Source organism: Mustelus asterias, chromosome 22 (genome assembly GCF_964213995.1).
Source record: "Mustelus asterias chromosome 22, sMusAst1.hap1.1, whole genome shotgun sequence".
NCBI lineage: Eukaryota > Metazoa > Chordata > Chondrichthyes > Carcharhiniformes > Triakidae > Mustelus > Mustelus asterias.
The window spans coordinates 2,689,087-2,702,667 of record NC_135822.1 but is presented as its reverse complement, the minus strand read 5'-3'; the positions used below and the strand labels follow the sequence as shown (position 1 = coordinate 2,702,667).

The window sequence follows — 13,581 nt, the reverse complement described above, 5'->3', positions numbered from 1 at the left end:
AAAGGTTTACCTCTTATCCACACAGACAGTGACCCAGGGCCAGAATAGAACCCGAGTTCCGGCGCTGTGAGGCAGCAGTGTTAACCACCGTGTCGCCCAATATAGTGAAAGTGTTTTTAAAAAAAATTGCGTTCACAGAATTTCTAATATTCTGTTGAATATGTGGCATACCATACTTTTGCCAAAATGAGAATTTCCTCCTTCAGCCCTATCCTATTAACCCCATCGTCTCTATTGGAAAGATCGATCCCAGAAACACATTCTGACAGTGTCAGTAATACGTCTCGAATTACTCAAGTACTATCTTGCCAATCAGTTTTCATTCTGCCTCCTCAGAAAGCAAGAGGAGTTGTGTTTAGTAATGACATGTAGCTCTGTAATGATATAAGTAACAAAGAATAGTGGATATATGTCAGTGTATCAAGTCACCAACCAATCAGTCAGTCTGACAACATACAGGTATAGACTACTCAAATAATGCAAGACACAGTTTAGCAATGATGCTGCTTTTATTTCTAACGTTGGTTTATTCATGTAATGTCATTGTATAGCGTACAGCAAAAGCAGGATGGATTTGTTTCCCCTGCTACTCAGATATTCATTCCACAGCATCATCTCCAAGCAGAAACATCCTGAAACACTACAGGAACAGACCAAGACGCAAATTCACATAGCGTCAATTTCCAAAGCAAGTTTCTGTCACAGACTGAAAGGATGGAGTTTCAAAATGGCAAAACTTAAATAAAATATAGAAATGAATGAGTAACTGTGTCAGGTTTTATTTGAAAACTGCTGTGGCAATAACATTTATTGGCAATTTTAGACAAAGTTGGCAGAATATTGCTGAATATGCTTGGTTCACAAACATATTCTTCATTAGAATATTTTGCTTACTCTTCTAAATAATTAAGACTTAGAATCATATAATTCCTACAGTGCACAACGAGGCCATTCAGCCCATTGAGCCTGCATTGACAACAATCCCACCCAGGCCCTATCCCCGCAACCCCACAGATTTACCCTGCTAATCCTCCTAACACTAACGGCCAAATTATCATGGCCAATCCACCTAATTCACTCATCTTCACCATTCGCTAACGCTTTTTTGATTTATGTCAGTGACTTTTGTTACATTGTATTGTGGCCCCATTTTGCTTGCTCCCTCCCTCCTCTCGAAAGGTGCTGATTCAGATTGGGGTTTATGCTTGGAGGTTCTCTCCTTCATGCAAATAGACATGCTTCATTTGGGAGACCAGACAGTCGATTCACATGGACAATCGTGAAGAGATCAGTCCATCGAGAAAAGATGATGGGTGAAAAGAGTGCTGAAAAAATAACTAAATAACCTGCTGGGGTAACCCCTTAGTTGTATGGATGTCATGGGATGAATAGTGGTGACTTGGATAAGTTACCAGAGGATCCATGAAATCGTATTCCAGCCAAATTCAGCAGCAAAGGGAGAAAGAGTTAATGGTTAAAAAAAGAGAAACCCCCAAAAGTAAATACTGCAAACCGGGGCTAAAAGATTGTGTGGGGCTATCGGATTACGGTGACATTGCAGGCATCCACATTTAGATCAGTTTTAGCCGGGTAAACAACCTTCAGGTTTCCCTCCACATCTACAATGCGCACTTGTTTCACAATCAGTTCAGGACTGGCCATCTTATTCAAGGTCAGATCCACAGCTTCTCCGTCCTCAGGTTTGTCATTGGTAACTTCAGGCTCGTCGTCAGATACAGATTCTTGCTCTTGGTTTTCAAAGGTGAATTTGTTCAGTTCTGCCATCCGCTACATTAAAAAAAAGCACACACAGGTCAAGGCTTATGGTTGTCTGCACAAGTTATAACATTTCAATGAAGTTCACTGAAGCATTTCAGATTGTTCTGAGACACAGGGAGTGTGCAAAACATTCAACCAACCAAAATAAGAAACACACAAACTAGGCCATCATATTTGCAAGTCATTTGATTTATTTTGCCTTGCTTGTGAATCAGGGCTCCCTTTGGTGACTGTGCAATATCGTAAAAGGAAAATAAAATTACTCCAGACCAAATCACAACACCGCAGGAAGGCGATTGTGTTGTGAATACTAAAATGTGCCATTAAATCAGATGCATTGTTTTCTGAAGTTTGTGTTAACTAATCTTTCACAGTGTACCACACACAGCAGTCAATGCTCTACTTTCCAGCAGAATGCTTCCTCAAACAGCTATTTCTCACAGGCAGTTTATTTACATAAAGGGGACAGCTAGCTCAACCAGAGCATGATTCCGTGAACATGTTCCTATTGTCAGATGTTAATAAAACACACAGCTCTGATTTTAGAATTACAAAGGGCATGGTGCACAGTACAAAGGGAAATGTACAGGACACGACTGTGGTACAGAATGTAGCCAATAACAATAGTTCGATTAATTGTTTGATTCCCAAACCCAAGTTTAAATGCATTCTTACATTAATTCTGCCAAACTGGCATAAAACCAGGCCTGTTCACAGATCACAAAGCCCCTCTGTGTGGCCCCTGGTACAATTGTTGCAAATGTCTGATGCTCTCCGGTGTTTGTGGCTGAGTGTGTGTGTGTGTGTGTCTGTGTGTGTGTGTGTGCGCGCGCGAGTTAGTTAGAGGGCGAGTGTGTGTGTGTGAGTTAGTTAGAGGGTGAGTGTGTGTGTGGGTTAGTGAAAGGGTGTGCGCGAGCGTATGCGTGAGCGGGTGTGTGTGTGTGTGTGAGTGAGAGAGAGAGAGCATGAATGAGGGTGAGTGAGGGGGTTACTATTAGATGCATTGATGTTAATTTCCCAAAATTCATTAGATTCTGGAAAGTTTCATCAGACTGGAAAGTAACAAAAGTAACCCCTCAATTCAAGAGGGGAAGGAAGCAGAAAACAGGAAATTATCAGTTAGTTAACTTGATATGTCGTGGGAAAGGCATTAGAATCGATTATTAAAGAGGTTATAGCCAGGCACCTAGATAAACTCAGGGTAATTGGGAAGAGTCAGCATGGTTTTATGATGGGGGAATCATGTTCAACCAATTTATTATTAGAGCTATTTGAAGGAGTAACATGCTCGATAGAGGAGAGCCTTTACTGTGCTTCGATTTTGTGAAGGCATTTGATAAGATGTTACATCAAAGGTTATTGCAAAAAATAAAAACTCATGGTGTCAGGGGTAACATGTTAGTCTAGCTTGGCAGCTGCCTCACAGCGCCAGGGGCCCGGGTTCGATTCTGGCCTTGGGTGACTGTCTGTGTGGAGCCTGTACGTTCTCCCCGTATCTGCGTCGGTTTCCTCCAGATGATCCGGTTTCCTCCCACACTCCAAAGATGTGCGGGTTAGGTGGATTGACCGTGCTAAAGTGCTCCTTAAAGTGTTCAAAGATGTGGAGTTTGGGTTGATTAGCCATGGTAAATGCATGGGTTACGGGGATAGGGTGGAGGGGAGGCACTGGGTGGGATTCTCTTTTGAAGAGCAGCTGCAGACTCGATGGACCAGGTGCCCTCTTTCTGCGCTGTACGGATTCTATAATCAGTAGTTCAAATTTTGCTAGCGCTGTGTTCATTCTGAAATGGTATCATGTCAGCCACTGTGGGTGCGTCTAAATAACAGTGATGTTGCAGTTATGGTGTATACATATAGCCAGGCATTGCAGTAAAGCAGGGTCAAATTTCCAGATGGGAGTGGCTTTGCAGTTGTTTGGAATCAGGTTTACATGCTATAATGTAAAACACTACCACGTGGTTTCGGCTTTGTACCAGTATCATACATTCAAGGCATGAATGCCCCATACATTAATTCACTTCTACTGTGCACAACCTTGTGAAAAGCTCTTTCACTTTAATGTTCTTGGAAGCTGATGCGGAGAAACAACAAAAGCTGGAATTTTCAGAGGCCCGCCCAGTGTTATTGCAGACTATTGTGTGGTTAGCAGAGAGCATGGTGGTCTAATACTTAATAATCATACAAGCTACCCATGCGACAAGCGGATTGAACAGAGACCTTTTATAATTCAAAGCCTAGATACAATAGGTTAAAACTACAATAAAGGGGTTGAATTCCCCGGTACAATGAAGAAATCGAGTGTTTGTATGAAGGAAGGCTGTTTATATCAGGAGCTGCTCAAATGTCACCACTCAGAACTTGTATTTATTTATCTGTCACGGGACAGTACACAGCTATCCATTAATCATTTTATGAATGATATTCAAATCTAAACTAAATTTCAAACTTGCATTGAAATGACAAACTTGTTGGTTGTGCAGAAAAACAATCACATCCTACCATCGTGGAGGCTTTAGCAATTCACCAGAGGGTTATCTGATGAGAGTTTGTGAATCCAGTCAACGGCCGATTAATCGGACAGAGCATTTTTGTGAGTCTATTGTATTTTCTGAACCCCAGGGAGTTTATTCTTAGCAGCAGCAGAATGAGACCTGAAGGCTGCATTGCTAGACTGTAAAGTACCTACTCTCAAAGCGGCGGGGGGGGGGGTCGACTCACCAACACCCTGCCTTTGAGTGTGAAACCTTCCCGTTAAACTGTGCGGCCAGGCATTTGCTTGGCAAGTACCGTGATAAATAACACACGTGTGCGGCCACGCAAAAAGATTCAAGGGGACTGTGCACTGAAAAAACTGGCTACACCCAGCAACTAAATTTTAAGGGCAACACTGAAACGGTGCAAAGCAAAATCCCCAATACTAAATATGACTCAAGATAGTATAGATTCAATATGTAGCTAACCAAAGTCCCTAATCCAATAAAACTGCATGGCTAACATACAAGTCAGGATAATTATAGACTTAACGTGTAACCAGTAGCTACAGGACAAAGGAAACAAAACAGACGAACAATAAGCACCATTTGGCTGCACGCAATCTGGTAGGAGATTTGGAGTTACTGACCACAATCAGACAGTCCATCACGGTTTTGCAGGCCTGCAGGTTCGTGGAGCTGGTGACTTCCAGGAACAGCTGACTGGTGCTCTTTCTAATCTAAAAACAAAATGAAACGTTATTGATCAATGTGAAAAATATAGTGGTATTTTTGGGGGGGGGGTGCATGGACAGTTCTGAGGGAAGCTCTTGCACCCAAACTATAAACGCCTTTGCTTTTTACAGATACTGATTGACTTTGTGGCGAGTGTGAATGCAGTTTTGACTGGAACACCAAATTATCTGTTCCCACTCGCAATGGGTCCCACCACAGGCGGGACTGGAGAATCCGGCCTATTGTTTTCCCAACACTTTCCATTTATTGTTTTGAAAAATAAACAGCCAGCATCAGTCACATATTTGTAATAATTAGGGATCTCAAAATGATTTGAACTTTATTCTTAAAGCACCGAACATTACAGTAAGTTATTTTCATGTGTTCTTATATTTATAGAACTGGAAACATCTCAAAGCACTTTACGACCAATTATGCACTTTTTAAAGTGAGTTACTGTTGTAATGTAGGAAACGAGACAGCCAATTTGTGCACAGCAAGCTCCCATAAACAGAAATGTGATAATCACCAGGTAACTTGCTTCAGTAAAAAGTTCTGACAAAGAGTCAAGCAGATTCGAAACACTGACGCTGTTTTCTCTCTCTTCAAATGCTGCCAGACATGCTGAGTTTTTCCAGCATTCTCTGGTTTTGCTTAGTAAGACCATAAGATATCGGAGCAGAATTAGGCCATTCAGCCCATCGAGTCTGCTCCGCCATTCAATCATAGCTGATAAGTTTCTCAATTTCTCAACTCTATTTTCTCACCTTTGATCCCCTTACCAATCAAGAACCTATCTATCTCTGTCTTAAATACACTCAATGACCTGGCCTCCACAGCACTCAGTGGCAATGAATTCCCTAGATTCACCACCCTCTGGCTGAAGAAATCCCTCCTCATCTCAGTTCTAAAGGGTCGTCCCTGTCTCTGAGGCTGTGCCCTCGGATCCTACTCTTTCCTACTAAAGGAAACACCTTCCCCACGTCCACTCTATCCAGGCCTTTCAGGTTCCAACATCCATGGTATTTTGTTTATTAGATTATTATATTTGTTTTAGTTGAGGGAACATTGATCAGGATACAGGGAAACTCCCCTGTCCTTCTATGAAAGAGTGCAATGGGACCTTTAATTACCACCTGAGAGGTTGGACAGGGCCTCAGTCTCTTCTGAAAGATAGGGAGCTCTGCACCTGCTGGAGGTGCTCAGTACTGCATCGGAGTGTCAGCCTTGACATCTTTGCTCAATTCGTGGAACGAGACATGAACCCACAATTTCTGACTCTAAAGGGGAGTGCACTACAGAATGAACCACAGCTTGAGGCTGTCCATTCACACCAATTTTCTACAAAATTAAAGTAAAAAAGAAAATTTCCCTTTGTTGTCCCAATAGCTCATTGGCGACACATAGTGAACCAGAAAGGCGAGGAAGGAGCCAGCTTTAATTGCCAAATAGCACTGAGTTAATCTGTCTCCACAGTGCGAGACGGAAAAGCAAAAGCTGGTTTCAATGTACAAATTATGATCGAAAAGGAAGAACTTTGGCCAGCTTTGTTACCATCTTGCATTCCTGCTTGAAGTGAGCGTGTATGGATGTTAGATGAGGACATGGATTGAGCTAGGATGCAATGTACCTCTGAACTAAAATAGTCTGGCAGCACTCGGAGATTTTACATGGACAATCACTTGGTTGATGCACCGGAGGGTGACAGAAAACTTTCAAACCAATTACACAGCAAGGTTTTACGGCCTTCAGCGATGAAGGGGAGAAAATCGGGGAGAGAATTTGTGTTTTGGTAAAATCAAGTGGAAATGTCACATCTTTGTTTCATTCTATTAAAAACAGTATGAACAGAGGAGTGCTGAGAATAGCAAGCTGTGTTTCATCAGTACCTTTATTCTCAGGGTTAACATCTTTACAATTGGACATAAAACAGCCCTCTTGTCTATTATTTTCCTTGCGCCAATCAAAGTGGGGACATTAAGTGCTCGGGGACGGAACAATTCCATTTCAGTTATCCCGAGCCAACATCAAGGATTAGGGATCAGGCACTGCCTCGCTCTCCTACCCAACTATTGTCAAAGAGAATCTCTACCAAATCAGTGCAAAACATTTTCATTTCCTGCTAAAGGCATTCTGTCCTCTCTGACTGAGAGACGTTGCTGATGAGCCTCTCCTGCATTGTACGATTCTATGATATTGCCAACTAGCAGTTTTGTGCTACTGGTCCAATTCCATCCAAATGGATCATAATTGCCCAAATTCATTTCATGAAAGCTCTGTAGGGCAGCATGGGGGCACAGTGGTTAGCGCTGCTACCTCACAGCGCCAGGGATCCGGGTTCAATTCCCGGCTTGGGTCACTGCCTGCGTGGAGTCTGCACGTTCTCCCAGTGTCTGCGTGGGTTTCCTCCGGGTGCTCCGGTTTCCTCCCACAGTCCGAAAGACGTACTGGTTAGGTGCATTGGCCGTGCTAAATTTTCTCTCAGTGTACCCGAACAGGTGCCGGAGTGCGGCAATTAGGGGATTTTCACAGTAATTTCATTGTAGTGTTAATGTAAGCCTACTTATGACAATAATAAATAGAACTAAACTGTACAAGCTACCAGATAGGCTGGCCATCAGGTTAGGCTGAATCTGAACTTAGGCCCCATAATAAAAGCATCCAACACATTGCTCACCTAACGCCCCAAAATATTATTAACTTCATGACAGATCCACCCACAAGAACAATGAGGTGCATTTGATAAGAGAAGTTATTTCAGATTGCTTTCCGCGTATATTACTTGTAAATGTTTTTCCTGTGAAGGAATGCTGCAAAGTACAGACTTAATGGAAAACCCAACTATGACACATCCTTGACCTTTTGCTGTAAGGAGCAATGGCTAATTATTAAATACATCGCTAGGAAACCTACCTTTGTTTTATCACTGTTTGTGATTGGTGGGAATGAAATGACATCATCTTCAGTGTCGACCAAACAAGGAAAATTTTCTTTTCCATTAAGTAACTGGAGATATCTGGAAAACAGAGAGGGACCAGCACACACAAAATTCAGGAGCAGTCTGTGGCTAAGGTATCATTATCTATGCACCATACAGCACAACACACGACACAACACATACACGACACACGCTCTAATGTGCTGGTAAGTTATTCGTTACACATTTTATGTAGCACTATTTATATCAAAGTCTAAGAATGGACATTGGCTGTTTCTAGAAACCCTTAAACTTACTCAGAATTCCATGCATGGGATGTATCATAGAATCATAGAAACCCTACAGTGCAGAAAGAGGCTACCTGGCCCATCGAGTCTGCACCGACCACCCAGGCCCTGCCCCCATATCCCTACATATTAACCCGCTAATCCCTCTAACCTCCGCATCTCAGGACACTAAGGGGCAATTTTAGCATGGCCAATCAACCTAACCCGCACATCTTTGGACTGAGAGGGGAAACCGGAGCACCCGGAGGAAACCCACGCAGACATGAGGAGAATGTGCAAACTCCACACAGATAGTGACCCAAGCCGGGAATTAAACCCAGGTCCCTGGAGCTGTGAAGCAGCAGTGCTAACCACTGTGCTACCGTGCCGCCCAGGATGCAGGATAGACTTAATTGTAATGTTTTCCATTATTCAATAGGTTGCCAATACTGAAGGGCAAATTATAATCTTTTAACGTGGCTGATTAATGTGTACAACTAGCCTTCCTTCTGGCATCACTTTAAGGCAAAAATCAACTCATCTGTTGCAACAACAGTGTCTTGCCCAACAAAGCACAATGTTAGCAAGGATATGATGTGTGTGTTAAGCATTCACGCCAAAACGTAGTGACAATAAATCTGTCTGTTAGTATCTGCTTATTAGAGAGTGATTACATGGATACAATAAATAGAGGGTTGCTGGAGTCCACTAAATTCCATCAAGAAAAACTGTCAGCACCTTCAGAGTTGGGGTTGTGAGATGAATAGCAAGTTGTTGCGTGACAGACAGACTGGATCCTTACCAATTCCGAATGCATGACACAGCACAGTCATCGTCTACTTTACAAAATAGTGCCGCACCAATTCAGAAGAAATAACTTTTCCCCTCACAAAGCTCAGGCATGGATTTGTGATCAGCTTAGAGTCACAGAACGGTTTTGGCAGAGGGGGGAAGATGGTAATTCACCCGTTACGTCTGTGCTGACTCACTGACTGAGCAATTCACCTAGCCTCACTCCCCTGCCATTTTTCTGTAGCCCAACACATTCCTCCTTTTCAGACAATAATCCAATTCTCCCTTAAATATCTCAATTGAACCTGCCACCACCACACAGTCAGGCAATGGAATTCCAAATCCTAGCCACTTGCTAGGTAAGAATGCTTCTCCTCATGTTTCCATTGCTTCTTTTGCCAAATTACCTTAAATCTGTGCCCACCAATGGAAGCAGTTTCTCTCTATCGACTCCGTCCAGATCTCTTACGATTTTGAATATGTCTATCGAAGCTCCTCTCAACCTTCCTTCCTCCAGGAGAACAGCCCAACTTGTCCATGTAACTGAGGTTCCTCATCCCTTGAACTAACCTTGTGAATCTTTTCTGCACCCTCTCCATAACTGGATTCAATACTCCAGCTGAGACTGAAAAATGTTTCATTCAGGTTTAACATAGCTTTCTTAGAACATAAGAACATAAGAAATAGGAGCAGGAGTAGGCCATCTAGCCCCTCGAGCCTGCCCCGCCATTCAATAAGATCATGGCTGATCTGACGTGGATCAGTACCACTTACCCGCCTGATCCCCATAACCCTTAATTCCCTTACCGATCAGGAATCCATCCATCCGCGCTTTAAACATATTCAGCGAGGTAGCCTCCACCACCTCAGTGGGCAGAGAATTCCAGAGATTCACCACCCTCTGGGAGAAGAAGTTCCTCCTCAACTCTGTCTTAAACCGACCCCCCTTTATTTTGAGGCTGTGTCCTCTAGTTTTAACTTCCTTACTAAGTGGAAAGAATCTCTCCGCCTCCACCCTATCCAGCCCCCGCATTATCTTATAAGTCTCCATAAGATCCCCCCTCATCCTTCTAAACTCCAACGAGTACAAACCCAATCTCCTCAGCCTCTCCTCATAATCCAAACCCCTCATCTCCGGTATCAACCTGGTGAACCTTCTCTGCACTCCCTCCAATGCCAATATATCCTTCCTCATATAAGGGGACCAATACTGCACACAGTATTCCAGCTGCGGCCTCACCAATGCCCTGTACAGGTGCATCAAGACATCCCTGCTTTTATATTCTATCCCCTTCGCAATATAGGCCAACATCCCATTTGCCTTCTTGATCACCTGTTGTACCTGCAGACTGGGCTTTTGCGTCTCATGCACAAGGACCCCCAGGTCCCTTTGCACGGTAGCATGTTTTAATTTGTTTCCATTGAGATAGTAATCCCATTTGTTATTATTTCCTCCAAAGTGTATAACCTCGCATTTATCAACGTTATACTCCATTTGCCATATCCTCGCCCACTCACTCAGCCTGTCCAAATCTCTCTGCAGATCTTCTCCGTCCTCCACACGATTCACTTTTCCACTTATCTTTGTGTCGTCTGCAAACTTCGTTACCCTACACTCCGTCCCCTCCTCCAGATCATCTATATAAATGGTAAATAGTTGCGGCCCGAGTACCGATCCCTGCGGCACGCCACTAGTTACCTTCCTCCAACCGGAAAAACACCCATTTATTCCGACTCTTTGCTTCCTGTCGGATAGCCAGTCCCCAATCCACTTTAACACACTACCCCCAACTCCGTGTGCCCTAATCTTCTTCAGTAGCCTTTTATGGGGCACCTTATCAAACGCCTTTTGGAAATCCAAAAACACCGCATCCACCGGTTCTCCTCCATCAACCGCCCTAGTCACATCTTCATAAAAATCCAACATGTTCGTCAAGCACGACTTTCCCCTCATGAATCCATGCTGCGTCTGATTGATCGAACCATTTCTATCCAGATGCCCTGCTATCTCCTCTTTAATAATGGATTCCAGCATTTTCCCTACTACAGACGTTAAGCTGACCGGCCTATAGTTACCCGCCTTTTGTCTCCTTCCTTTTTTAAACAGCGGCGTAACATTAGCCGTTTTCCAATCAACCGGCACTACCCCAGAATGCAACGAGTTTTGATAAATAATCACTAACGCATCCACTATTACCTCTGACATTTCTTTCAATACCCTGGGATGCATTCCATCCGGACCCGGGGACTTATCCACCTTCAGTCCCATTAGTCTACCCAGCACTGCCTCTCTGGTAACATTAATTGTATTAAGTATTTCTCCTGCTGCCAACCCTCTATCGTTAATATTTGGCAAACTATTTTTCTTGCATTGATACTCCATGCCCCTATTGGTAAACCAACAGGTTTATTTGGTATCACAAGGTTTTGGAGCGCTGCTCCTTCATCAGGTGACTCTCACCGGATGAAGGACCAAATAAACCTGTTGGACTTTAACCTAGTGTTGTGAGACTTCTTACTGTGCCCACCTCAGTCCAATGGCAGCATCTCCACATCATGCCTATTGATAAAGCCCGGGATGCCTGTGCTTTATTAACCACCCTGTCCACAACAGGTGCCGGAGTGTGGCGACTAGGGGATTTTCACAGTAACTTCACTACAGTGTTAATGTAAGCCTATTTGTGACTAATAAATAAATATACTTTAAACCTGTTATGACACCTTCAATGATTTATATATCTAGGTCCCACTGCATCCCGTGGAGAATTATGCACCTCATTTTAGATTGCCTCTCTGTGTTCTTCCAAAATGAATTATTTCATGCTTCTCTTGCATTAAGTTTTATCTGCCACTTGTCCACCCATTCCACCAGGCTATGTCCTTTTAAAGCTCTAATACTCTCCTCATCACAGTTCACAACACTGTCAAGTTTTGTACTGTCTGCAAATTTTGAAATTGTGTCCCTGTATACCAAGATTTAGGTCATCAATATTTAATGTTGTATGTACACTGAGATCTAGGTCATTCATAGATAATGTTGTATCACTTACACTTTTATGATGACACAGTTTTATAATAAGCTGAAGGAGGACATGGTTTTATTTTTACCTGAGACAACAATAAATAAACTTTCCAGGTATTGGTGACTGAGATCTAACACTGGGCGATGCTAACACAGAATGTCATTGCATTCACCCCAGTCAGTATACTTACAATCCTTGATCTCAATTCAAACAATTAGGAAGCGGCCTGCAAACTCCCCATTGGCTCACTACATTTATCTAGTCAGAAACTACGTCATAACAACTAAGAAAGTTCAAAATTCAATCGCCGATCGGTCTGGAATCAACTCTCAGTCTGGATGGTCCTAAAGTTAACCTCAGCCTGCAGGAGTACGGAGTCCCTGTCCCTGAGTGCCATCAAGCAACCCCGACTGAAAGATAATACACTGGAATATCAGCTGGGAATAGGATCAGGCATGGATTTGGCCATCTTATGGATGAATTATTTCCACGAAAGCTACCATTTGAGTGAGAAATGGGAAGCTGCGTGACACTGTGGGATAGAACCCGGAGCAGAGAATCGATGCCTTCAGAAGGGGAAAAACAGGCAGTTTATAAACAAAAAGACAATTAAAGCCAAATCGACCCATGTTTTTTGTCAGAAGTTCTACTCTGCCCCAGGTCCACCCCTAGCAGACTGCCAGGAGAATGTGTGGCTAAGGATTCTGGCATCACTTCCAGTGAAAAATAAGTACCTGTGTGGTAATGGGTACATATTTTTAGTAGGGGTGGCACAGTGGTTGGCACTGCTGCCTCATAGCGCCAGGGAGCCGGGTTCAATTCTGGCCTCAATTCCGGCCTCAGGTGACCTTGTGGAATTTGCACGTCCTCCCTGCGTGGGCTTCCTCCGGATGCTCCTGTTTCCTCCCACACTCCTGTGCAGGTTAAGTTGATTTGCCATGCTAAATTGTCCCTTAGTGTCCCAAGATGTGTAGGTTAGATGGATTAGCTATGGGAAATGGGTGGGGTTATGGGGATAGGGGGGAGAGAGGGCCTGTGTGAGATACTCTGTCAGAGAGTCGGTGCAGACACGATGAGCCGGAGGGCCTCTTCTGCACTGTCTGGATTCTATGATTCTTTATGATTCTAAACGGCAACAATGACAGAGAGAAGCTGCAACAAAACCAATGAAAGAGCATTTGTGTGTTACTGACTTGTGAAGTCCAGAAATATTTTGGCGTTTCTTTTGTTTTCGTTGTTCATCAGCTTCCACCTGTAACTGTCGCACCAAATCAGCCGCCTTTATCTCCTTCCTTCCGAGAGGCGTAATCTAAAAGTTAAAACAGAATTGTAAGCTCCAGGGTTGAATGTCTTCATGCAGCAGACATGTAATTGGTGGAAAACAGGGATGAAGGCTGCCACAGGTGCCTCAATGTAAGAAAGCATTAATTCACATCACAGGGACCAACAAAATATTTCACTCCATCGTCAGCCACAATAACTGAACTCAACTCAAAACACAGTTCATGGTTAAGAACATAAGAACTGGGAGCAGGAGTAGGCCATCTGGCCCCTCGAGCCTGCTCCGCCATTCAATA

General features: G+C 43.4%; 1 protein-coding gene across 1 annotated transcript in view; it reads right to left on the bottom strand.

Annotated features, from left to right (window-relative positions):
- Window positions 1–504: 504 nt before the first annotated feature.
- Window positions 505–13,581, bottom strand: part of lrrc47 (leucine rich repeat containing 47) — a 31,924-nt gene continuing 18,847 nt past the window's right edge. Inside the window, exons 4-7 of the mRNA XM_078238626.1 lie at window positions 13,198–13,313; window positions 7,899–8,001; window positions 4,901–4,990; window positions 505–1,788 (exon numbers count right to left, since the gene is read on the bottom strand). Coding sequence (XP_078094752.1) covers window positions 1,537–1,788; window positions 4,901–4,990; window positions 7,899–8,001; window positions 13,198–13,313 — 561 coding nt within the window. The 3' untranslated portion in view covers window positions 505–1,536. The remainder of the gene's footprint in view (window positions 1,789–4,900; window positions 4,991–7,898; window positions 8,002–13,197; window positions 13,314–13,581) is intronic.